The sequence below is a fragment of the Pipistrellus hanaki genome (assembly GCF_964339955.1).
Source record: "Pipistrellus hanaki genome assembly, chromosome: 4".
Lineage (NCBI taxonomy): Eukaryota > Metazoa > Chordata > Mammalia > Chiroptera > Vespertilionidae > Pipistrellus > Pipistrellus hanaki.
In genome coordinates this window covers 48,417,724-48,444,395 of record NC_140506.1, presented here as the reverse complement: position 1 = coordinate 48,444,395, position 26,672 = coordinate 48,417,724, and the positions used below count along the sequence as shown (strand labels likewise).

The 26,672-nt window shown below is 40.1% G+C and overlaps 1 protein-coding gene across 1 annotated transcript in view; it reads left to right on the top strand.

Annotated features, from left to right (window-relative positions):
* Positions 1-266: 266 nt before the first annotated feature.
* The window catches only part of ELL2 (elongation factor for RNA polymerase II 2), a 71,233-nt gene continuing 44,827 nt past the window's right edge, over positions 267-26,672 (top strand). Inside the window, exons 1-2 of the mRNA XM_084881965.1 lie at positions 267-587; positions 21,685-21,732. Coding sequence (XP_084738091.1) covers positions 441-587; positions 21,685-21,732 — 195 coding nt within the window. The 5' untranslated portion in view covers positions 267-440. The remainder of the gene's footprint in view (positions 588-21,684; positions 21,733-26,672) is intronic.

Here is a 26,672-nt window from a genome sequence, read left to right as displayed (position 1 = left end):
CATTAGCAAGGGACCCCCCCTCCCCCGGCCCGAATCCAGCCTACCCAATCGTGGCCGGGGAGCCTAGACAACCAGACATGACGTAAGATGTGATTAAGTTTGCGCGTCACCTCGACGTCAGCCTGTCTCACCTCTCGGCTGTCCCGTCCTGCGAGCAAAACTCCGGCGACTTTGGGCTCCGCCCCCTGGGAGGGCGGCGGCCAATGAGGGCGGCTCTGCGGGGAGCCGGGCCAGTGAGAGGAGCCGGAGGGCGGGGCCCGGGGCCGGGGGCGGGGCGGCGGCGGCGGCGGCAGCCCGGGGTCTGGCTGCGCGCAGTCTATGACAGTACGTCAGCCGCGGGATGGCCGTAGCTGTGGCGGCGGCTGCAGGAGCCCGAGCAGCAGCCGCGGCCGCAGTGGAGACCGGAGCCGGAGCGGCGTCGGCACCCCGGGGAGTTTAAGATGGCGGCAGGGGGGGCGGCGGGCCTGCGGGAAGAGCAGCGCTATGGACTATCGTGCGGACGGCTGGGGCAGGACAACATCACCGTGCTGCATGTGAAGCTCACCGAGACGGCGATCCGGGCGCTCGAGACCTACCAGAGCCACAAGGTGAGCGAGCTGGCCGCGCGCGGGGCTCGGGGCGGGCGAGGGCGCCCCTCACCGCCTGGCCGCGCCCGCGCCCGCCCCCGGCCCCGGCCCCGGCACCCGTCGCGGGACCGGGGGTGCGGTGACTCGCCGCCGCTCCGGTCAGCACCCGTGGCAATGCCCGTGGCAATGCCCGCGGCGGCCGGGCCGGGCAGGGTCGCCGGAGGCGCCGCCGTCCTGGGCCCGCCGGGCGCTCGGGCGCGGAGAGGCCGGCGGGCGGGCGGCCCCTGGCGGCGGGGCCGGGGCAGCCGCCGCTCCGCCTTGGCTGCGCCGCCGCCGCCGCCGCCGCTGCGGGACTTTCCGACGGCGCCCGCGGGTTTCCTGGCTTTTTCTGTCCCCGCGAGGGAGAGGGGGACCAGGAGTCAAGGGAGGAAACCACATCGCTTACGGCCGGGGTGGGGGCGGGGGCGGGGAGGGGGTGCAGCGCACCGGTAAGGAGCTCCTGCGGACCCCCGGGCACCGGCCGTCCGCGTTTGGGGGTGACAGGCACCGCAGACCATAGAGACGGGAGGGACCCGGGCGCTCCGCTTAGGGAGAGGGGACGCACCTTGTACTCGCAGGGACTTGGGGACAGAGGCGCTTGGTGTGCGGCGGGGCACACCGTGTGCTCGCAGAGATGGGGGCACAGGCACCCCCCATAGGCGGGGCGGGGGAGGGGGGGCACACATCCTGTACGCGCCGAGGCTGGGACACGGGCGAGTGGGGAGGGGGACGCTCCCGGGGACTTGGGGACGAGGCGCTTTGGGTTCCCGAGACGCACGAACGCCGCGGTCCCGGGAGCTACACACCCAGCGCTCTCCCAGGAGCTAGGGATGGTGGGTTCCTGGGGGGCAGATTCATGGGGGCTCCTCGTATCCCCGAAAGATGCCCGGTGTCTCCGGGGGGAAGGAGGGAGGGAGGGGGCTCAAGGACGTGGAGACCGAACGAGATCCAGGATGGGGGGAGGAGGCACCGCATCCAGTGGCTTACCCCGCACCGCGCTCCGTACACAACTCGAGTAACAGCGAAGGCTCTGGTAGACTCACGAGCCGCAATTGGAGCACAAATCTCACGTTTAAAAAAAAAAAAAGTGAGGGACAGAGAAGAGACGCTGCAGTCTGGGTGCGTGGAGAAGCCGTTTATGGACATGTGTGGATGAGGGAGACCGGAGTGGACACATCGCGTAAGGGGAGGTGTCTACCATATGTGGACGGGTAACCTTTACTCCAAGAGGAGAGACGGTCGGAGGGAGATAGAACTCACAGAGCATCCTAACCAATAGCTCGGTTCATGTCCGGGGAACACGCTCTAATTAACCGATGTCATGAAACAGGCACAGAAGGACACTCAGATGCAGACTCGGTTGTTCAGTTAAAAGTGGAAGTGGAACATCTGTTGAGCTCCCACTAGTGCCAGGCACTTTAAATGCATACAGGGAAGACAGAGGTAGAGAGCCACGGGGGGGAGAGGTGTGAACCTTGGTTCACGGGGAGCATGGGAACCCGAGCCAAGGGAACTCCCATTCAGAGCGGCCCCCTGCATACACATGCGCACAGCGGGAGGCATTCAGCTGTGCATCTCTTGGGGAGCACATGAACTCATACGACAGTGTAGGTGTAAACATCAGGGGAGAGAGAGGTGAGTGTGGTCTCAGGAGGGCACTCACAGAATTGAGTGGCCACATGGATGTACACAACAAGGCACATATGCTACCCTCCCGAGAGGCATAAAAGGAGAAACACTCAGACTTGGGAGGGGAGGGAGGAGTGCATGCAGAGGGAGAAAGTTACCTTTACCATGAAATCCCAGGGAAAACGTCTCATGTGTGGCTGAGAGGTCAGTGTACACCCAGCAATAGGAATGCAATGAGAGACAGGAAATACAATACTGCATGTGTTAGTAGCTGCTGCCAGGCAGGTGCACCTGCAGGGAAGAGACCGGCACCAGCGTGGAGTGTGGAGGCCCATATGGGGGAAGCCAGATAGGCAGGCTGAGGGACAGAGGCAGACAGGAGAGAGAAACTCAGCCCTGCATGATGGAGATAAGCTTGCCTGTTCCGAGGGGAGAACGTGGGAAGGAATGACAGTGGGAAGAAGGTAGGTCAGGGGATGTAAAGAGAAAAACAGAAAGGCCGGAGGCGAAGAAGCCAGCAGGAAGAGGCTAGTCCCCAATCAGAAACAGATCCAGGGAGCAAAGAAAGACTGACACACAGGGTGGAGAGGCATCTCTGGGGACAGTCGATCAACTTTGGGAGGACAACAGGCAAACTATACAGTGGATCACAGCAAGATTGACAAACATTATACACTTGGCAAGGAGGAGGCGCATGAGGAGGCCCACAGGGGAAAGGGATGGTACCCAAGGAGAGTGAGGTGACAGGCCCTCAGTGCTCACTGATGTGTGTCTGACCACTGGGGCTCAGGAAGGGGGTGAGAACGTTAATTCCTAATGGTTGAGAAGTAGGAAGAGACTGGAGAAAAAGAAATGAGGGACCCTTCAGGTGACTATCACCCTGTTGGTACTATCGCAGGGTCCTCTGGCTCGTTCAGATAACAGTTGCCAGCTTTGGGCTTCAGGCTGAGCTTTTATCATCCAGTAGAAGGATACTTATTTGGTATTTTACACCTTCCACCCTTATCAGAAGAAGGGCTCTTGACTTTAAATTGTAGCTGCTGTTTGGAAATGTGTTGTCATGTGTTAGGACAGTTGTTGGCAAACTCATTAGTCAACAGAGCCAAATATCAACAGTACAAGGATTGAGATTTCTTTTGATAGCCAAATTTTTTAAACATAAACTTCTAACGCCACTTCTTCAAAATAGATTCGCCCAGGCCATGGTGTTTTGTGGAAGAGCCATACTCAAGGGGCCAAAGAACCGCATATTGCTCGAGAGCCGCAGTGTGCCTACCACTGTGTTAGGTACTTGGGAAGAAGTTTCTGATGGTCAAGCCTATTCTCCCTGGGGGAGAAAATGACTTTAATTTCTTATATAGAACTGCCCTTATTATTCCTGTGTTTGGGAAGGTGCATAATGCTTGACAAGTGGCCTCCAAGTGGCTTTGGCCTGTACAAGATTATCACTTACTCCTCCTCTTCTAATGACTTTCTAAGAGCCAGAAATTTCAACAGGTTAATTTCCTAAATTAGGCACCAGAGAGTTATTTTTATCCAGATTATTTTTGTCCATTGGGTTTTGTATTCTAAATTAATCCACTGACCTAAGGTTTCAGGGAGGTAAATTCAGGAATTTTAGGAAACTGTGTTTTAGACAAAATACAGTTAGTTCTTTAGATATAATTGAGCAAGTATATGAAATTATTAAGGTTCATGAAAAACAATCTTTAATTGGAAACAAAACAAACAAACCTAATTGACCTTCATTATTTAAGTTTTCTATTTTTAAATAAATGAAGAATGCTAACTTGGGAACCTTTTTAAGTAGGGATTAGAGTGGGGGAGAGAAATTATGAGTGTAGGAATGGTAGCTACAGTTGGAGTAAATATCTCCTAAAGGTTGTTTTTCCATTCAGTTTGAATACAGAAATAGTTTCAAATTGATTTTATATAAAAAATGTTAACTGAAACATTATTTTCATAGTTTGCAGAATAAATTTAGACATACTGATACTGATGTGGATATATTGCAAAGTTACTTTCTTTTCTTTTTTTTTTACTATAGACTATTTTGGATGAGGGAACAAGTTGCTATAAAAAATAAATAAAATCACAAATTATAACTTTATAGTCATCCTAAATTGATGTCTGTGATTGTGTGGTCTATATAAGTTCTACATTTTTAAAATGAGCATATATTACTGTAATTACATATTTCTCTGAAATGTATCCTAAAACTATATTTAAAATTAAAACCTAAAATTCTAAAATATATCTTAGCTAAAGGTTTTCAATAATGTAGCTGGCTTTATCTTGACATTTAAGGAACTTATTGGTAGTAATATAAATCTTATCAAGATAGTCTAAGAAGATTCTAACATCACTGAGCCTGTCAATTTTTTTTTTTTATGCTTACCTAAAGCTTCAAATGTGGTGGTTAAAATAATATTATCATGTTTATCCAACTATTAACATACAAAGTCTTGTATAGATGCATTTGAGGATAGAGGCTTGACCATTCATTCATTCTCTATGTCTGAGTATCAGAAAGGAAATGCCTTTAAGAAGGATTCTGTAAACACATTCTCTTGTCAACTCTATTGGCTTAGTTTTCTTGCCTTGATTAGGAAAATAATCGTGTTTTGAAGGTTTGTACAAATATACTTACATTTAATTTTGCATGAGGAACTCAATCTCTCTCAGTTGCCAGATACTATTATTTACTATCAAAGCATAAAGTCTTATTTAAATCTCCATAGTAATGGCCTTCATAGTACCTCCCTTTAAAGTGTTACTTGATCTATTAAAATCACTGGTCTCACAGGTCATAGGGGGTAGGTGATTTCCTCTCCTTAGTCTTTCATTCCACCGGGATAGCTTTTCAACATTTCATTGATTGTGGTTTAAGGCAGAGAAAAGACCCATACCTTGCCCTGGTCTGCTTGGCTCAGTGGATAGAGTGTCAGCCTGCGGACTGAAGGGTCCCAGGTTCGATTCCGGCCAAGAGCACATGCCTGGGTTGCCTGCTCAATCCCCAGTGAGGGGTGTGCAGGAGGCAGCTGATCAATGATTCTCTCTCATCATTGATGTTTCTATCTCTCTCTCCTCCCTTCCTCTCTGAAATCAATAAAGAAATATATTTTTATTTAAAAAAAAAAAGACTCATACCTTATTTTCTCCTTACCTCTTTTTTGTTGTTGTTTGTCTTCAATTGTGTGTGTATGTGTGTTGTGTGTTCAATAATCTACCTTATAAATACTACAGAAGACCCTGTTCTCCAAAAGGCACCATTTTAGCATCCAGACCTGCCAGCACAGAGCTGCCACTGTCATCTGACATGTAATTAAGTAAAACAATGAGGCCTGCATTAGCACATTCCTTTTGTTGCACTTTTTAAATGTAGCCAGGTTTAATTTAAATAAGTTAATCTTACTGACTTTTAACTTAGACCTATCTTCAAGCTGATCTTGATCTTAAAATGCTTTTTATCAAGTAAAGTGAAGTTTGTGCCCCATGTTGCAGTATGATTGAAAAGTTTATTCAAATGATCAGGTGCTCAGGGCAAAAGAGGGGCCTCCTCCCAGTGAAAAGCAGTAGCCAGATTGACTAAAAAGATAGACTGGGGATTTTGGCACCAGAGTTGGGAGAAGAAAGAAAGAACATATGTGAAGGATTGGAACATGTTCAAGAAAAGAATTTAAAAGGAAAGGGGTGTAGAATTCTTGGAATGATTTACAGAAAAGCTTACTGGAGGACAATCACCAGATCTGCCTTTCCATTTGCTTTATTTGCACTGTGGAAGTTGTGCTCAGAGCACGTATTAGGTAATTTGTGATAAAGCCAGCAGAGAGAGGAAAATGAGAATTTCAGCTAAACCAATGCTGGGTCATTTTTAATAATTGGCAGACCAAAGTGAGGCTCAGACCTGGCACAAGAGTTTAATCACACTTATTTGCCAGTTTGGGTCAAATATATTTGGAGTACTTAAGAAGATGTCCCTAAAATGTGCTTTTTGGGGCATTTATGCATATAAGATGAGCTAAGTTTTAGAATAAAGAAAACAACATGGATATAACTCCACATTTGACTCTCCTGCATATCTTTAACTCCATATGATATTTCCTATGACTTAAGCAAAAATCTAGAAAAATGGGTCTGGAATAGAATATAGTAATTTAATGGCCGTGTCTCCATAGCCAAATTGAAGCTGAAATCAATACATGGCATAACTCAGGTTAAATTTACAAGAATTACTCTGTTGTTGTTTTTTTTCTTTTCCTCCCTCCCTCCCTTCTAGTTTATTTACCTATCTATAAATATACTTGCTCAATTATATTTATATATATTTAAATTAGGATGTGCTCCTTAAAGATTCATGAATCAAATTACCGCCTTGAATAGTCTCTACAGTCAGAGCTTTTGGCTACTAGTTTTATTTAGATTGTTAGACAAATGCCATATAGTTTGTTTCATTTGGGGGGATCCTGTATGTTATTGGTCTACAGATCATGTGGGTTCTTGAAGGATTTTATTTTATGTGAGCAGGCAGAGTCTAGATGGGGGACCACATTTCCAACAAAGGGAATGGCACAAGCATGGAAAAAGCTATAACAGGCTTCGAGAGTTGTAAGGAAGACCCTGTTCCACTTAATCTGGAGAGAAGGAGAAAAATGTAATTGGATTTAAAGAGGAAGGCCGATTGGAACAGGTTATATTTTATTTTGTTAAGACTGAGGAGACTGAGTAGAAATTTAAGGTGATTTGAGCTATGCTTTCAGATTATTCTGGCCTCAGTGTACATGATGAATATAAGGTAAACCTGGAAAGAAATAGAGAAGTTACAAACAAGTATGTGGTTCAAACCAGAGATAATTTTGGTCTAAAGTAGATGCTTGTGGGAGGCATTAGAGATAAATAGAATCTATAGAATTTAACAACAGGTTTTAAAGGAATAGGATTGAATTAAGATTTCTAGCCATCAGCACTAGCTGGAGTAGGTACCCTTAGTAGAAAAAGGAAAATCAGAAACAGTTGGGAGAGTAGGGTGGGGTTGAAGATTAAAAAGATGATGTGTACCAGGTTAATGAACATTCACTGTTTTGTTTGGTGGTTAAGAGACTTAGGTTTCATTAGATGTTTTATATTTGAGAAGTATATTTCAGGGTTTGAGGCTAGTCTAGAACAATACTATATTGTTTACATGTTTTATATAAACTTACATTTGGATGGAAATTTGAGGGAAAATTGGAATTATTATGTGGAAGAAATTTATGATTTTAAGTGGGAATTTTTAAAATTTTGTATTTTTATGGACTTCCTTTATTCAATAACCTTCTCTATAAATTAGATAATATGAAAAGCAAATTTGATTTTAACATGAAGATGAGACCAGTGATTTCTGTCCGTGTTGATTACTATCATATACCTGGATGTATATTTCAAGCATCATTTTGAAATGATTTCTAAAGGTTTTGAAAGGGTCAATGTTTTCACTATTCCTACATTACATTTCTGTTTTAGTGTTTTCATTATTTTCTTTTGTTTTTGATTGACAATTTCATTGTGAAAAACAAAATGAAAGATCTTCATGAGTACATAATGCTTTTGTCATACATACTCAATGTCATGGACTAGTTATGGGTGCTTGGTTTATGATCCATGAGATAATCTTGGCTAGAAGTCTTTTTCAGTGAACAATGAGCTTGTTCAAGGGTGAAGCCAGGCTTATTCTTTCTAATAAGATTCACTGAAATAAATTAGAATCTAAATATGTTTACCTGGAAACTTAAGTGTTAGCATATTTTAGAATAATATTTATTTAGTATCATTGCTTTTGGTTTCAATTATTGGAAACCCTTTTGCCTCAGAGAACCAGAAAACATATCCATGTAATAAAAACTCAGGTGAGTATTTTAAGATGTTTTTTCTTTAATAAAAGATTAAGAGGTAGGAGTCAGAATTATAACTACAAATACTCATTGATTCCTTTAGCAAACATTTACTAATCTTTTGATATGTGCCAGGCATAGAACTAGGCACCAGGGATGTAAAGATTAATGTTATGGGCAGTCCCTGCCATCAAGAAAGTACAGACATATGTAAAAAAAATTCAATAATCTCTTTCCTCAAAGGGGACGTCTATAAAGAGAGTAATTATGTTTGAGGATGTGCCTGAGAAGCAGTGTCTACTTCTTCATTTCCCATCCTCTGCTCAGCCCTCTCCAGTTGGGTTGTCTCCACCACATTCCTAAGACTGCAACTGACTAGGTCCCTTGTTACCAAGTCTGATGTCATCTTTCTGTGCCTGTCTTACCCAACCTTAGCAGCATTCCACCCTGTTATCCAACCTCTCCAGTTAGAAACTATCCTGATTTTCCTCCTACCTCCTAGCCCAATCTCTCTCACTCTGTTCTGCTGACTAGCCTCTGCCTGACTAGCCCCTGAATGCTAGAGGTTCCAGCTCCCTTCTCTTCATTCACTCTCCTTAAGTAAGCTCATCTAGCCCTATGAACTTAAGTGCATTTATGTTAATGATTTCCAAATATTATCTCTAACTCTGATCTCCCTCCAACTCCAGGCATCTACTTCCAACACCTCATCTCCTTATTTAAGTTTAATAGGTACCCCAGACTTAGCAGATCCAAACACAATTCTTGATTTCACTGTACAAACTTACATTTTGTATTTTTGTAAGTGGGATTAACTAGTAGTCCTTTATGTGTCTCTCCTTTTTTTTTTTTTTTTTTTTTAATATATTTTATTGATTTTGTACAGAGAGGAAGGGAGAGAGATAGAGAGCCAGAAACATCGATGAGAGTCATCGATCAGCTGCCTCTTGCACACCCCCTACTGGGGATATGCCCGCAACCAAGGTACGTGCCCTTGGCCGAATTGAACCCGGGACCCTTCAGTCCTCTATCCATTGAGCCAAACCGGTCCCGGCATATGTGTCTCTTTTTTGACTGATCCATCCACAAGTCCTGTCAGTCTTCAGTCATCTAAAATCTAACTCCATCATCCCCATCACCAAGCAAATGAAGACCAGCTAGCTTCTTAGCCTAATGTACCGCCCCGTATATTCAGGCTCCTGCCTTCTCAGACACAGCTCTCATTAAGTTCCTTAGAGCACATTGTACTCCAGTTCTAACCAATTATAACAATGTTGTTTTGTATTTCTGCCCTTTTTCAATGTGCTCTATACCAGAAATGTGGGCTACTTTCTCCCAAACTAGCCCACACCCATATCTGACTGTTGTCTGCTTGAAAAATTCCTACTCATCTTTCAGATCTCACTCACTCCCCGCAACGATTTGACTAATATGTAATTGCTTGCTTACATATTTACCTCTTCCTTACCCAATTAAATTTAATTTTTAAATTTGTGATTGCACACCATCTGACATTTTGCCTGGCCCATAGTATAAATACTTGATAAATGTTTGTCGAATAAACAAACAAATAAATAAATAAATAAATAAAACCTAACTCCATCAATCACCACCACTCAAATCCCAGACACCATCATTTCTCTAAAGGACCACTGCCATAGACTCCCAGCTAGTTTCCAAGTTTCCACTCTTCCTCCCATCATTTATTCTCCACGCAGCAAGCAGAGTGATCTTTTTAAAACATTAAGTGTAATCATGTAGTTTTCTGATTTTTACCTTCCTAACAGCTCCCTTGTAAAAGTGTTTTTAATGCTTCATTTTAGAAACTTCTAGTATTTTAAAAATAATCTCCATCTTTGAATCCAAGCTTATTTTATTACTCCTCCTTACACTTCGGCTCTAGAGATTGTGATCCTAGGGGATAAATCTTCATTTACATCTATAGTCAGATTTGACATGTAAGGTATTATACAATTACTAGAGGGGAGGGCCGGGGCAGGGGTGCCTTAGCCTGGCCTGCATGCAATCCAGGACCCCTCAGGGGATATCGGGCCTAAACTGGCAGTCAGACATCCTTCTCTCAGCCTGGAGGGCTGCATGCACCAGTGACCATACTTTTCATACAGGTGAAAGGCATCTTGCTGTTGTATGGGCAGTTACATATTTTTGCCCTGATTATAAAAAGTAGTGCATAACATGATCCTTCTGAGGCAGTAGTACCATTTCCCCCATCTTATGGGTGGAAAACTGAAGCAGAGAGAAGTTAAGCAATTGATTTTGTCACACAGTTATAAGTGTCAGAATCAGGGCTGACCACAAAATGTGCAAGCCAGAGTCCATGCATGTCATTGCTACATCATCCTGTTTTTTCAGTGTTAGAGTAGCCTTGCCAGGTTTTAATTTTTAAATCTAAGAGCCTGTTCCCAATATATAATGTAGGGCCCCTAGGCCTGGCTGGCAGTCAGAGCCATCTGTTAGGCAACCGTGATGGGGTTGCAGGGTGATAGGGCGGTTCTCACTGGCACTCATGTTGGCTGGTGGCCTGGTGCCACCCACTGTCTGGTCCCCCACCACCACCACCACCACTGCTATTCGTCGCCTCACTTGCAGGGCAATTGGTGGGCGAGGCCATTTGGGGGGGTGGGGCTTGGCACCTGCTTTGGCTGGTGACCTGGTGCCCCCACTGTGTGACTCTGCCCCCCCCTTCCCGTGCCGCTGTCACCAGTCACGCTCCCTCCTGCGTTGAGCATCTGCCCCCTGGTAGTCAGTGCACGTCATAGTGACCGGTTGTTCTGCCATGAGGTTAATTTGTATATTAGGGATTTATTATATACTAGAAGCCCAGTGCACGAAATTCGGGTGAGTGTGTGTGTCCCTCAGCCCATCCTGCACCCTTTCCAATCTAGTACATCTTGAGGGATATTCGACTGCCCTCTCACAATCCAGGACTGCTGGCTCTCGACCGCTTGCCTGCCTGCCTAATTGCCCCTAACTGCTTCTGCCTGCCAGCCTGATTACCCCCTAACCACTCCCCTGCCAGCCTGATTGATACCTAACTGTTCCCCTGCCAGCCCGATTGCCCCTAATTGCCCTCCCTGCAGTGGTCACCCCTAACTGTCTTCCCCTGCAGGCCTGGTCCTCCCAACTGCCCTCCCCTACAGGCCTGGGTCCCCCCGCAACTGCCCTCCCCTGCAGGCCTAGTCACCCCTAACTATCCTCCACTGAAGGCCTGGTCCCCCCCAACTGCCCTGCCCTGCAGGTCTGGTCACCCCCAACTGCCCTCCTCTGCCAGCCCAGTCACCCCTAATTGCCCTCCCTTGCAGGCCTGGTCCCTCCCAACTGCCCTCCTCTGCTGACCATCTTGTGTTCACATGGGGGCATTCATCTTTGACCACACTGGGGTGGCCATCTTGTGTGTTTGAGTGATGGTCAATTTGCATATTACTCTTTTATTAGATAAGAGGATAAACCCCACATTAAGCTCTGTTTTGGAAAAAAAGTGATAGGATGCTATACTTCAAGTATTATTGGTTTAAAGTCTGGTTCATAGTAACTAACTTTTTAGCTGCTTGTTCAGATTAGATTTTTGCCTTCTATGTTCCTTTAAGAGCTATTTGAAATAGAAAGATTTAAGACAACAGTAATGTTTGTAAAAATTTGGCCTGCATCAGCTACAGTTTGCCAGAAGCTATCTTTCAAAACAAGGATTGTATTAACTATATTAAGTTTTTGACCTCTTTTCATTACTGTTTTGGTAAGCCTTTTTATATTTCACTCTTTTCAATGCTATGACGGCCAGAAAAAGTTTAGATTGATTCACAAAGCAAAATACTAGACTTTGTGGAGCTTAATAACTCTATTTTAGGGGATGGGCAACTAATAAAAGACTGGGGGCACAGAAAGAGACAGCCTTTATTAAGGTGGCTTTGGATTATCTCTAAATTTCACATTCATGTTATCAGTCTAAACATATTACCAGTTTCTGACAAGAGCTGAGTATCTTTGATTTCTTCATGAACAATAGTCTGATTTTCTGTGCTGTTTCCTGCTTTAGCTCCAATTTTCTTTCTCTTCTCTCCCTACCTAGATTATTTGTTGTTGTTGTTATAGCAGTTAAAATATAATAATTGTGTAGTTTTTGCTTTCTCTATCATGAGATTTTTTAAATAACGGAGTAAAATAACTTTTTAAAGTAATAAGCCATAAGCACAAGTTATTAAAATGGTATTGTAACTCTTTTAGGAAAGAAATATAGTCTATCTTATACAAATTTTATGCCAGCACAATATATACTTTTTGCTGTTTACTTGCACAGGTGAAAACAAATTCAGGTGTCTGATATTTTCCTTAAGCTATAGTGCAAAACCAAAACAAGTGATCCCCTCAAAGGCTCTCAGTTCTCATCTGTTATTAATATCCAGTTTTCAGATATTTCACTTTTTATTTTTATTTTTTAAAATCCATTTTTATTGGTTTCAGTGAGGAAGAGAGAGGGAGAGAAAGATAGAAACATCAGTGATGGGAGAGGATCATTGATTGGCTGCCACCTGTATGCCCTTTATGGAGCTGGAAACTGCAAGCCAGGCATGTGCCCTGACAGGGAATCAAACTGAGATTTTTCTGGTTCATAGGTTGATACTCAACTGCTGAGTTACACTGGGTGGGTAGAACTTTCACATTTTATATAACTGCTAGTGGCCCAGTGCACGAATTCATGCACATTGAAAGGAAATTAATTAGAAGAAATATTTTAATATCACTATTCACTGTTTCTCTATATGTGTCAACCAAATTTATGATCGACAATGACAGATTGAAACACACGTGTGCAATTGGCACCAGCGAGAGCTTTATACGTATCATGCATGTGTGAGCCAACTTAGCGGGTAAAATATTTAACTGCAGCAGTGTTTGACTATATTCTGCACAATGTGAAAACCTGAAGTCATTTTCAAGGTACACCATTTCATACTCTTTTCAGTTGGGTCAAGTTTCTAACCTTTCTAAATCTCCATTTTCTGGCTAATGAAAAGAAAATAGGATTCCATCAAATCTCCTATCTACCTACTCCAGAACTTCTGTTAAGATCAAATGAGATGAGGCATGGGAAAACGCTTCACAGACATTTAGTTAAAGTGTGAAATGTTTGTACCTGGCTATAAAGCAAGTCATGTTCCTGGGCTGAAGAAACTCCAAGGAGTCTAGTTGCTAGGGAGAGGAAGGCAGGCCTTGCTACATGACGTCATTACCCAACACCCACAGTCACTGTTTCAGGGCTGGATTGGGCTGTGGGCCTCATTTTGCACCATGGGGATCTCAGCGCAGCAACTGCGATTTCATGGTGTATCACTCCGGGGTGGTGGTGGGGCCTGTGTCCTACTTGGTGGAAGCTGAGTGCTGCTTTGTGGGCTCCAGGTCCACATTGCCATTTCTCTGTAAATGACCAGTGCACATCATGGAAGCTCCTGAATTGAGCATCTGCCTCCTGGTGGTCCATGCACATCATAGCGACTGGTTGGATGGACACTTAGCATATTAGCATTTTATATAGAGAGATATTAACTATTTTAAGGAGGGGCAAGAGAGGCTAGCTGTATAAAGTGTGGGTCAAACACTTTATACAGCTAGCCTCTTAAAGTGAGATAGGCCAGGGTTTAAATCTCAGGTAACTTATTAGCTATGTAACCTTAGATAATTCATAAGATAAACATAAGATTTACCTAAGAAGTGGAAATAATAGTATCTACCCCATAAAAGTGTTCTGAAAGTTCCCAGAAGTGTTAATAAAAAATGATTGTAGTGCCTGACACATTTTAAGCACTCAATAAATATGACTAGGTAGCTATAATTGTTTCTTAAAACAACCCTACTTAATGCACTCACCATTTTTAGAGTTTTCTGGTTTTGGTAAAGTTCCAAAACTATTTTTGACTTTGAAATTTTTTTTAGCACTGTCTTTATCATAACTCATAAGGCAGCTTAAGTATTCATGTAAATATTCAACATTTACTACTAATAGATACTTGTTTGCTGATTTAAAATAATTTAAGAATTCTTAATTAGTTCAAGAATAATTCAAGAGTTAACTGAGTTAAGTCAAAGTTCCATGATGGGTTCAAAAGGGAAGTGGAAGGTATTTTGAGTACATCTCTAACCTTAGGGAATAAAGTTAGAAAAAATCTCTATAATGATTTTCTTAGAGAAATTCTGCTTTCTTAGATCAAGAATGCCATTTCTTATGTTTGTATATTCACAAAAACAATGGTAGTTGATAGAGTAAAAGTAACCATAGATTTAATTTGTCTACATGCATAAGTAATATATAAACAACCAAGAAATCGTTATAATAACTTTTATAGGATAATTTTCTTTTGTTCAACTCCAAAGAAACCTGAGCTTTGCTCCTACTCTTTCACCCTAAAAGAATTATGTCATAAATTAATATTACTCAGTAAAATTAAGATTACTTAGCAAATTACTTATTATTTTTATAGTCCCAATATATTTGAGGAATAGTCCCTGAAAATAAGTGGACATAGAACAATTTTTTGTTGCAGTGGAATTGGCTTACAACAGCACATGTCAAGAGTATAATTAAACTTTTGGGCATTTTAGTATTTCCTACACCAAGCAGGTGGCCCACAACGAATATTTTTGCAGCCCAGCCAATATAAAGAGATGTAAGAAACATTTTAGGCCGAAACCGGTTTGGCTCAATGGATTGGAGCGTCGGCTTGGGGACTGGAAGGTCCCGGGTTCGATTCCGGTCAAGGGCCTGTACTTTGGTTGCGGGCATATCCCCAGTAGGGGGTGTGCAAGAGGCAGCTGATCGATGACTCTCTCTCATCGATGATTCTAACTCTCTCTCTCTCTCCCTTCCTCTCTGTACAAAATCAATAAAATATATTTTAAAAAAAAGAAAGAAACATTTTAATGAAAATTTTGTAACTTAATTTTTTAATATCCTGTTATACATAATTATTAATAACAAACTACAACATTCGCTAATGACTGATGACTGCAATTGTGTTGCATTCTTTTCCCTTACATGCCTTACGCACAGGCGAACCATTCCTCTCCATTAATACTCGCAGCCAGTATTTTAGCAGCCGGTTGCCACGCCATTAGTCTTGGACTGACTTGTTTGGTGTGCGCAACAGGAAGTATTTTGCTTTCGGGAACAAAAAAAAAAAGGGTTTATTTGCATTATGCTTACTTGTGCAGTTATTCAGTGTCTGGTAAGTTAATAGTCAAGAGAAAATTAATTTATATTAAAATTTTCTATTATTTTATGTTAATGATAACTCATTTATGTCAGCCCTTTGTACTCAACATGTCCCTATCTAAATAAACCTACGTTTCTATGAAAATTAAAGCTTTTGTTTTTTTTGTAGCCCACATAAACTAAAACCTTGTTTATTTGGCCCATGTTAGCCTTTGGACTAAGAACTTAACAGACATTTTGATTGCAAAACATCACCTTTATCAAGTTATTGAAGCATTTGTCAAAAAGAGTTTCCCCAGCTAGTTCCAGTTTTGCATTGTTTCTTGGCTGGATGAAGATACCTAATCACAATATTACTTAGTTTATAAGCTAACTACTATTCAGTTAAACCCTAGCGCTACTTAATTTTTAAAAGAGCTATTTGGTGTCAATATTTAATTAAAGCTGAAAAGTCAAAAGTTGAAGCCCTGTTGAAATTTATTTGTAATGGAAATGTACTTAGTGAGTTAAACATTATTTTAAAACATGCCATATCATATTTGGCCGCTTATATTTACATGATCATTTAGAAAATGTACAGTGAATTCAGTTATGTTTGTGCAGTTAGGCTTTGAAACATTTAGATTAAAAATTAACTGCTTGAATCATTTGTTTTTTGACTTTTAGAACTTATTCCTGGTAGCTATCCCATTAACACACTGGTCAGATGCTTAAGTGGCATAGAGTTCTAGCTGCCTTTTGCATTTTTTTAAAATCTAAAATTGGAGTTAAAATCAATAAAGCATTTGAGATCCTCATGTATTTTTCTTTCCTAGGCTGTCAGATATCTTAAGGGAGTTTTTAGTAACAGTAATCTTAGTTTTTCCAGTTTGGATAAGCTCACAACTTTTTTTATATATATTTTTTTTATAAATGGAAAATGCTAGCACAAATATTTATTATACATGGTCCTTATAGCAAAAAAAACAAAAAACCTATTTTTTTTTTTTAATCCTCACTGGAGGATATTTTTCCCCATTAATTTTTAGATAGAGTGTGGAAGAGAGGGGGGAGGAAGGAGGGAGGAGGAGGAGGAGGAGGAGGAGGAGGAGGAGGAGGAGGAGGAGGAGGAGAGAAACATCTATGTGAGAGACTCATGGATTGGTTGCCTCCCCCATGCGCCCTGATCCGGGCCAGGAATTGAACTGAAACTGAGTTATATGCCCTTGACTTGGAATTGAACCCTTCAGTCCTCTGGCTCATCCTCTAACCATTGAGCCAAAACCAGCCAGGACCAAAACCCCCTTCTTTTTTCTTCTTCTTCTTCTTCTTTTTTTTTTCTTTTTTTTATTAAGGTATTATATATGTACATATCTTACAGGACCAAAACCCATTTTCTAATAAGAAACTGAACTTTAGAAATTGTAGCAGTTTCATGAAATTTATTTTCTTTGGAAACAAAATGCCAGAATAACTGAATGAGCATATGGGCTTTTCAGTACTCAGCACTATAAAATAACTGGCTATAGAGGCAAGAAAAAGGAAGGAATTCAAGAGGTGGCTAGATTTGAGGTCCAGCTCTGCTAATCGTTAGTTTGATGACCCTAAGCAACACACTTCACCTGCTGGAGACTCATTTATCTCCTCCCCTGAAATGGGGAATGATGATACCTTCTTACCACCCAGGTTTGGTTTTAGGGGGATCATTTGAGACAATGGGTATAAAAATGCTTTATGCATTACAAAACCATGTAAACAGAATTATCATTTTTGTTGAGGAATCAGCAATACAAATAGAACAATAAGCATATCAGGAGGTTAGGTTCTAAATTCAGTGATAAGGCAAAAACAAACAAACAAACAACTGGATAAAGTAAAAACTACTCTTAAAGTTTCTAAATTGATGTAAAGCATAGTTGTAATTTTTTTGTCTATACAATTCTGAATAGTAATCTGTAAAGTATACAAGTATATCATGTGTACCACATATATAAAGAGAATATGGCCAAATAATTTTATAATATTTTTTTTAATCTGAGCATAATGCAGAATTCCTCTCTTTCATTGTAACTAGAAGTAAGACAATCTATGAAAAAATACACCCCCAATGTAGTAGAATCATAGACACAGGCATCTGAAAAAACAACAGCTAACAGGAGCTAATTCAAAGTGGGTATAGGTCAGAATTAGCAAAATGGTGGCAGCAGTGTTTTCTTTAGCCTGAAAAAGATTTAATTTTTAAAAATTTGAATCCTCTCTAGGTTGGGCGTTTATTCTTCAGGTGCTCACTACTCCTTATTGCTTTATATCCTGTCTCACATTTACTGCCTTGTTATTAAACACATTAAGTCTTCCATTCCGGATGTATCCAAAGGAAGGCCTAGGTGAGGAAAGTAATCTTAAACTTGAATGTTAAGTGAGTGATTAACATGGATTGGCAAAATGTGTTTGGGAAGGTATGCCAGGTTGAAGGAACAGGAGTAAGGTAGAATAATAGAAAAGAAACTGTCCATAAAACAAACAAACAAACAAAAAGGTTAGCATGGCTGAACCATAGTTTAGAGGCAGTGTAGCATGAAATTGGTTGATTCTGTAGATGGTGGCGGGTCTGTTTTCTATGTGGAGAAGTTTGCTTTGCTTTGATGGAACCCATTGTAGGCTGTGAAAGGTACTGAGTGGTGTCTGAGATAGCTTCTGCTAGCTATTTGAATGATGAGCAGCATTGGGAAGGAGTTTAAGGTAGGGAGGAAGGCCTTTATCTAGATCAGGGATAGGGAAATGTCCCATTCCTCGAAATCATTTGGTCTGGACCTACCTAGGCATTAGAGGTGAGTTAATTAAATGTTTGCCCAAATGCAGCGAGCTAATTTTTAAGTTGATAATTTTGCATGGCCTTCGAATGATGTTATAAATATCCAAATGGCCCGTGACAGAAAAAAGGTTCACCACCCCTGATCTAGGTTCTTGTGATAGGGGCTTGAAATAGACAGAGGCTTTCAAAGATGAGACTAAGAGCTTATTTTGAGGACGTTTAGAGCTAACTGGCCAGAGATGATTAGGACCCTTGGAGCCACCTTCACTTCATTTTTCTTTGGTGCCTGGTAGTCAATCTTGCAGCACTTTTTATCTTTCTTCCATCTGAGTGCTTACTCCAGATAAAGTAGTACTAATTTAGGCCCTTATCATCCGAGTATTCTTAAGAATCCCCTGGAGCTAATCCTTTATCCTGGCCCCAATCCGTCCCATCTCCAACTTTCTTATATGTGACTGAAGGAACTACTTTCCCTGAAACACTTCTTTCAGCAACTCCCTCTCTTGATCCAAAAGTTAGATGAGTCTCCAATTAGTTATCAGGTCTAAGACCCTGCCTGAGAGGGTCATGGAGAGAATTAGGGTGGGATTATTTCACAGGGTAATAAATCTTTTGAAATCCCAGATGTCTGAAATTTAAATTACTGTATGTGCTATTTATTCTGTAGTGGATAGAAGCAAAACTGAAGACAAATTTTGAGCCCAAGGAAAGATTAGACAGAGATTTCCAGGTCCAGTTCTTATCCTTTGTGTAGTGTTTCAAGTATGAAATAACTCTACACAGAGACACACTTGTCCTCTGCCCACATAGTACTCATTCCTGTCTCCTCTCTTTTCTATTCAGGCGGAGCACTTCTCCCTGGAGTTAGTCTTTTCTAAATTGCTACCCAAGATCCACCCTTTCCACAAGATCTTTGGCTTTTCTAGTATATCTTATAACTCATAATCTCCCTTCCTTTTTGAGAGTCCTTACCACACCTCCTGGTACTTAGCCTAGTATTTAATCATTCTCTAATATTCCCTAACTAAAATGTGAACTGTCTGGCATGAAGGAATAGGCCCCCACACCCTTGAATCTCCCATAGCAGATGAGTGTGGAACACAAGGTAGTAGAAGAAAAGCAACAAAATAGGAGGATTGAGTACTGAGTTCTGGTCCCAGTTTAGTAATGGAACACATTGCCTAAGGGGGATGAGCATTAACTATATTATCCCTAGATTCAGAATTATATGATTCTAGTGGTCTGCAGTGACTGATAGACTATGGTGGGGATGAGGAGAGAGAAGACTATAAATTTAAGGTTGTGATCCTGGAGAACCAAACCGATAGAAGTACCCTTGATAAAAAAGTAGGAAAGAGGTGCCAATTTGGGGGGTGAAGTAGGGTGGTTTAGTGTTTGTCAGTTTTGCTGTCATTGAGTAAAGGCGGAAAGTGTAACGAGCTTCAGAGATGTTCAATGTTTGTGATTTGAAAGGAGAGCCATGAGGTAGGACTGATGGAAATATTGTGAAAACTGGAGCCTAGACCTGTGTTATCCAAATTGTAGGGCAACTTCTACGGAAGAAAGGCTTCCTTAGGCTTCTGCAGCCTCATTCCTATTAGTTCAGGAAGAAGTGTAGCTCTGAAAGGTAGGTTTGGGTAGAGTTTTCTTTGTCTAAGGAAATTCTAGCATTAATCTATATTTATGTATTCATAAAAGACCACGACTTAGAATGAATCACTATTAAAAATTATTTTACAATTTCAATCATTAACCTTTAACTTTCCTTTAAAAAAAAAAAAAATCCACTTCTCACACACCATAAAATGATTTTTTTACAAGTAGTACTTTGAGCCTGCTTATAAGTCTGAAGTTTAATGGTCATTTTAGGGTAGTAAAACAATGATAATAGTATCTATTATAATGTTTTTTTCCAAGATGTTTATCTATTTATATAAATAATAATAGAATGGTTAATGCTACCATGTGCTTTTATATTTAATCTATATTTTTAACCCTGCTATTTTGGCTTCTGTAAACTTTTGCTTGCTTAAATAATAAGGAAAATAAGAATACTCCCATTCTAGAGAGGCCATAAACTATGCCCCATACAGAGTTGTCCTGGACAGGCCTTGAGATATAGTCTCATGGCCCCTTCCAGCACACAGGCCTTCTTTCTCAGAAGGCCGGGAAGTCTCTTTACAAATTTGGGAGACAAAGAGCTAGAAAAAGTATTGAATAGAAAAAGTTTCCTCCATGCTGGAGGGCTCAGTATTTGAAAGACACATTTTTTTTCTAGGCCTGTGCATAATTATAATAAAATGTAACCCCCCCTTTCTATAAGCATTGCTTGGTTTTTCTCCCATCTTCTGTAACAGTAATAAACTTTTAAATCTGCAGAGCAGTTCTGCAAAGAAACTGAAAGTAGTAGGTAATGTTCAGTGGCTGAAGGGAGGGGCACATGGGTACCTGGCTCTATTTTTATTGGAGATCAAGATGAGACCAGAAACTACTGTTTCTGTTTTTGTGTTTTGTATTTGGATATAAGGATATGAGGAATAGTTTACAGTTTGATATGTTATTATTAAATGTTACCCATATCTGATTTCCTTGTAAATTTCTGTTAACAATTTAGACAAGCATTCCCATAGAAAAAAATTCCAGTAACTATAGATATAAGATATCATGCCTGAGACTATGGTAGATATTTATAATTACAGCTTTTCTTAAAATATTAAAGCTATCAGAATTCATTATAAAACAAAATATTGTTGTAGAAATACAGTATTCTCCTAGTGAGCATCTTGTGAAAAAATTGGTAACCTGTTTGACCCTTAATTAAAAACTTATCTCTGGTAAAATGTGAGAAAATAGAAACAATCACTCAATCTCAAATACTTAAACTTTATATTTCTTTTAATTTTTAAGTATTTCTATAATTTTATATTTCTAGTGTCCTATTAGGATTTTGCAAAGTTCCTCCAATTATCTTTCCTATTTTTACCTAATTTAAAAACATATGAAGAGCCCTCGCCAGTTTTGCTGCGTGGATAGAGCATTGACCTGCAGACTGAAATATTTCAGTTTCTATTCTGGTCAAGGGCACATGCCCTGGGTTTCGGGCTTGATTCCCAGTAGGGAGCATGCAGGAGGCAGCCGATCAATGATTCTCTCTCATCATTGATGTATCTATCTCTTTCTCCCTCTCCCTTCCTCTCTGAAATCAATAAAAATGTATTTTAAAAAATATGAAGAAACTAAGCCAGAGTATGATTTTTTATGTATTAGTAAAATTGAATCTGTATACAAATCATATTTTTACCAAATTGAATCAGTCATTTAAAAAAACCTGATCAGCTATACTACCAAAAGATACCTTTGGTTGTGTTATTCAGAGAAATGTCAAGAGTGTGCTTCTGTTCATCAAGACATCTTAATAAAATGATGTGTAAACCTATGTATAGAATGAAAAGGTATTTTCACAGACTATACCACTGACCAAATGCAGATTTAAAATTTAAACATTTAATTCTGTGTCATAGTAATCAAGTTTGACCTGTTTGTTTTTTATGTTTCTTTTAACAGAACTTAATTCCTTTTCGACCTTCAATTCAGTTCCAAGGGCTCCAAGGGGTGAGTACTCATTGATTTAGCAAGAAAATCTATTATTTTACCTAATACATTATTTTACCTAAGTCTTAAAATTTGTTTTCATCTGTGCCTCTTAATGTACTGTCACTCATATTTTATGAACTTTGTGACTAAATGTAAATGTCCGACACTTTTACAACACTTGAATTATCTTCTTTTTAGTTAAAAAATAGTTAAGATATACTTATTGGCAGTAGATTTTTGCAAGTCATAGGTAATTGCATTTTTTAACTATTTTACTGCAGTGTAACATATGCAAAGTATTATAAGAATGTCTTGTTTAACACAATTAACTTATAAGGAGTTATTAATTTTAGGAAAATTCTGATTATGTGATATTATTTTTATTAACAACTATTCTATTTCATTTCTTTGATTATACATACTAGGAAATTAAATGTATAAATAGAAAATGGATTTTTTTCCAGTACATAGAATAAACAAAGGGTTCTATTTTATTGCACATTTAAAAACATAATAAATGATAATAAAATGCACCTATGAATTTTCTGTTTATAACAGATGATAGACTTTACAGTACTATCAGTATTATTTATTGCTATTAATATTTAATATTAAATAAATAGACACAGTCATTCCTTCATCCAAATTAACATGCATTTCTGAGTTTGTCTCTGTATAGTATAGTATGAAGAGTGGGAATATCTGTAAATAAGAGTTTAGCCTATAGAGAAAAGGCAAGTTGGGACAGTGTGGAGATTATATTTCTGCTTACTGGAAATCTATATACTTATGACTTTTTATCATGCCGCAAAATGCAAAATTCAATGTAAATAAATCCAATCTTTCTAAACTTAATACCTGGAAAACATTTCAAGAGTCAAGAGATTAATTATATCATTCAACACCAAGTAGGAGTACTTTTAAATTTTGTGTAATGCTGACTTGAGATGTTTGTGTGTAGATGTCAGAGCTTTACATGATAGCTTATTAAGAACATCCTTTTTTTTTCCTCCCAAGTTACTGAGTGATTGTAATTGGAACAAGGTTCTTTTTAATTTTGTTTTTTAGCTTTTAAGGTAGCGCATGCTGATTCTTGATTGTTTTGAGTCTTTTTGTTTGTTGTTGTGTTGTTTTGTTTTTTTAGTTGTTTACTTAAGGGTTCTTGACTTTTCTGGAAATTTTTAATAGTATTAGTTATATTTGAAGAGATGTTCCAGAGGCAGGCCTGAGTCCATGAACCTTGGAGGGCTCCACAGAAACAGTAAAGGGTTATGTTGACATAAGAAACACCCAGACCTGTAAGAGTTTTTATGAGTTTATTTGAGCCAAAATGAGGACAATTGCCAGGAAGCAAAATCTCAATGGATTGAGAAAATGCTTGGGAAAAATGGCAGGTTTTTTGTTTGTTTTGTTGGATGTTTTTAGTGTGTATTTTTTAAACCTGGGAACAGTGAAGGGTTTAGGATAGAAGAAGCAACTGGTAAGAGCCTAGATGGGGCTTCTTGGCTCACTGGGAAGTCAGAGGAAAGGGGGCCTTGGAGACAGGTTCAATGGGTTAGCCCTGGACAAGATGCCACTGCCCTTTGCTCTCCTGATGGTTAGTCTCGTGGGTACCCTTAGAGTTTGGGAGATGCACACCTGGGAGGAGGGGAAGCACATGTAGTTTTAGCACTCATTGTATACATCGGAATCAAAAGGGTTGATGTAGATGGGCTACATGAAATTTGCTGGTGATTAGGGAGACTAGAGAAAACAAAGGAAATCTCTGGGTTTGGATAAAACGTAAAAGGAATGGACATACACATAGGTGGATATAGGATAGTCAACAATTAACACAATAACAGTAAAAATGAGGGGTCTGTAGTCTCCTGCTCTGGTGGGAAATAGTGCCCTACCAGTTGCCCTCAGGCTGTAGGCATCATTGCAAAGCAGGCACTTTGTATTTGAAACCTTGGACATCCTTTTCTGAATTCTACCTACTTCCTCCAAGCTTTTCGTCTCAGCTTCCCCAGTTTACCTATGCAAGCTCCATTCTCTCTCCCTATTCCATCCTCACCTGAGTATAGTTCATGATAAAAGTAATTTGGATATAAATGGCTGATAGGTTTAAATTTCAATAGGTGTTTTCATTTTAGCAGATAAGCTTTTTAACCCAAATGAATGGTTATTGGATTTTGCAGAGTAGAAGGTGGAGGAGCAGAAGAGGAGGAAGTTGCAGATTGACAGCTGTGGGATATGTGGTCCAATCTTGCTTCTTCTGGGTTCTGTCTCCTTGTACCCTCCACCCCAACTGCTGTCCACTTTTTATTCTAATTGGGAACAAAATATATGGACTCAGCATTGTTTCACAGCCTGCAGCTGCATTCCATCCACCCCTTCCCCCTTCTCTCTGCTTAGCTCTCACCAGCCTTTTGGGACTTGGTGGAAACAAAGAGTCATTAAGGGGGAGAGAGTGGGTTGGCACTGCCCACAGGGAATACACAGGGCCACAAGTGTGAGGGTCTCTGTACAGTGCTCTGTTTGTCTAGAGAGAGGCATGATAATTCGACATTGCCTATGCTGATTGCTCTAGAAACTCTTGGATGTACATTTACAGTTTTCCTACGTGGAAAATGTTTAGGACTTTAAATGGAAGGTTTAAATTTAGGTTTCCCACAAAAGATACTTTTCCTTAATGAGAAATTTTAGTTCTCTTTTACTACAGCAATTCGAAAACTTTGAAAATGTTTCTAGAAAGGATTTAGCAAATCTAACAAATTTACAGCTTTTACATCAAACGTGATGGAAAATATACAATCTTGATAATGTCATATGTAGGCATATCTGAAGCATTGTTAAAATGTCATTTTAAAAGTGAAGGTTTACTGTTAAAATATATATCCTGATGCTGAGCACTGCATAGTTATATCGTGCCTTGTTACTAATATAGGATTTTCCCCAACTCAGTAGTGTCTTTAGAAGATCAGAATTTGAGTTTTGGAAGGTTAGCTTTTAAGCATATTTACTTTTGTGCCTGAATATGTTCTCTTAGGTTGAAATTTTCTTCTAAAAAAAAAAATGCAGAGTGGAACATTAAACAAAATATAGCAATATACTGTTAAAGAGTAAAAATTCTGAGAATCATTGATTACCTGGATTTTTATAATCACAGCAAGTTTCATAGCATAAAAAATGTAAATTGTATCTTTCGCAATTCATCTCACCCCACTCCTTTAACAGGGGTGAGGAATGTGAGGTGGGGAAATCATTTGGTCTGGCCCTGCCAAGGCATTAGGGGTGAGTTAATTGAATGTTTGACCAAATATAGCAGGCTACTTTTTAAGTTGATAGTTTTGTATGGCCCTCGAATGATGTTATAAATATCCTTGGCAGAAAAAAGTTCCCCACCCCTGCTTTAGAGGAAGACGGTGCTCACGAAATTGAATGGTCATTGAAGGCATTTTATGGATTCAGAAAGAGGAGGAAATATCTGTAGGAGCAGTTGATTGTGATTTCTAAACTCGTGATTATCAGGAGCTACATAAATCAGCCACAAAAGTCTTGTTGACTTCCCTGAAGAGTATGAGTCAACTAATTATCCTTACAGTTTTAATCCATACCTGTGATGCTCACTAACTAAAGGTTTCCTAGGATTATACATCCTGTATGTAGACCATTTCAATTAAACAGAAAAAGTATCTGGTAAGATTCACGTGGGCTACAGTATTGAGGTGTTCAGGTTACAACATTCAGAGGAAAATGCTACATTTTATTGTCAGGTAAGCTTTATACAAATCAGAATAGTTCTGTCTCACATTTTAACGGAAATATACTGAAATTGTGACAGGTGGACATTTTCTCAAAAAGTGTGTCTCAGTGCAGTTTTAAGAACTAAACCCTGTATTTTTTTTTTGTTTGTTGAACGTTTCTTGTCTAAAGACACGGATATAGAGGCAGACCTGTAACTGTACTGTAGGTCTCCACATCGCCAGGGGAAAGTTCTCCTCGCTATTACTGCAAAGTTTTAAAAGGAAAGGCACCAGAAGCAAATTAAGTCAGTGTTTTAAAGTAATGGCAGTTGTAACTGATGAAGCTATCTACTAATATAATTATTTTTGACAATAAACTATCATCAGAGGATGTGCTAATAGTTCTATTGTTCTGCTTGTTTCTTATTTTGGGACACATTCGTTTAGCCCCTATAGTCCCACATAATCTGCTAAGTGTTTAGTGTGTTTAGTGTGCAAAGATACAGGGTGGGTAAGACATGGGCTCCGCCCTCAGGACACTCCTTCTAACAAACATACAGACCAATACTCAGAAAAGAATAATAAGGTAGAGCATGTCCAGAACCCTCCACTGGGAACTTCTATAGAAATAAGGGACTGTCAGGAACGAGGTTTATGTGTATATTTCTGATTGATATGAGTCAGCATTTTAAACTAAGGTTTCATTAGATGCAAAATACTATATCCTGGCGTAGGTACGTGAAATTCCAAAAGGCTCCTTAAAATCCATGTGCACACATACACAAAAAGGTAGATCTGTGGTACGTTTATAATTTGGACAAAATCTGAAATGGCAAGGTTTTTTGCAGAAACTAAAGGCCACATCCTCTGGTGTGCGGCAGCCTTGCAGAGTGGACTTGCCTGCCGCCTCAGGGACTCAGGTGTGCAGGGAATGATTGCCACAGGGCAATGAGAAACAGTATCAACTTCGTCACAGCAAATGGGATCCCAGACTCCTGTACTAACTCAGTATTTGCTATGAGGATGTTGTTCCAAATTCTTTCTAATTTAATTGCTTACTTCACACTCAGCAATCTCAGAGGCTTTAAGGAACAGAAGTTAGGTTTGCATACATAATTTAGAAATTGCTTGTAAGAAAAGGACTGGAAAATGGAAAATATTTTCTATAAGTACCAGGCAGTATCTCCTATAAAATATGGAATCACACACACTTTTCCAAGAATAAACAAG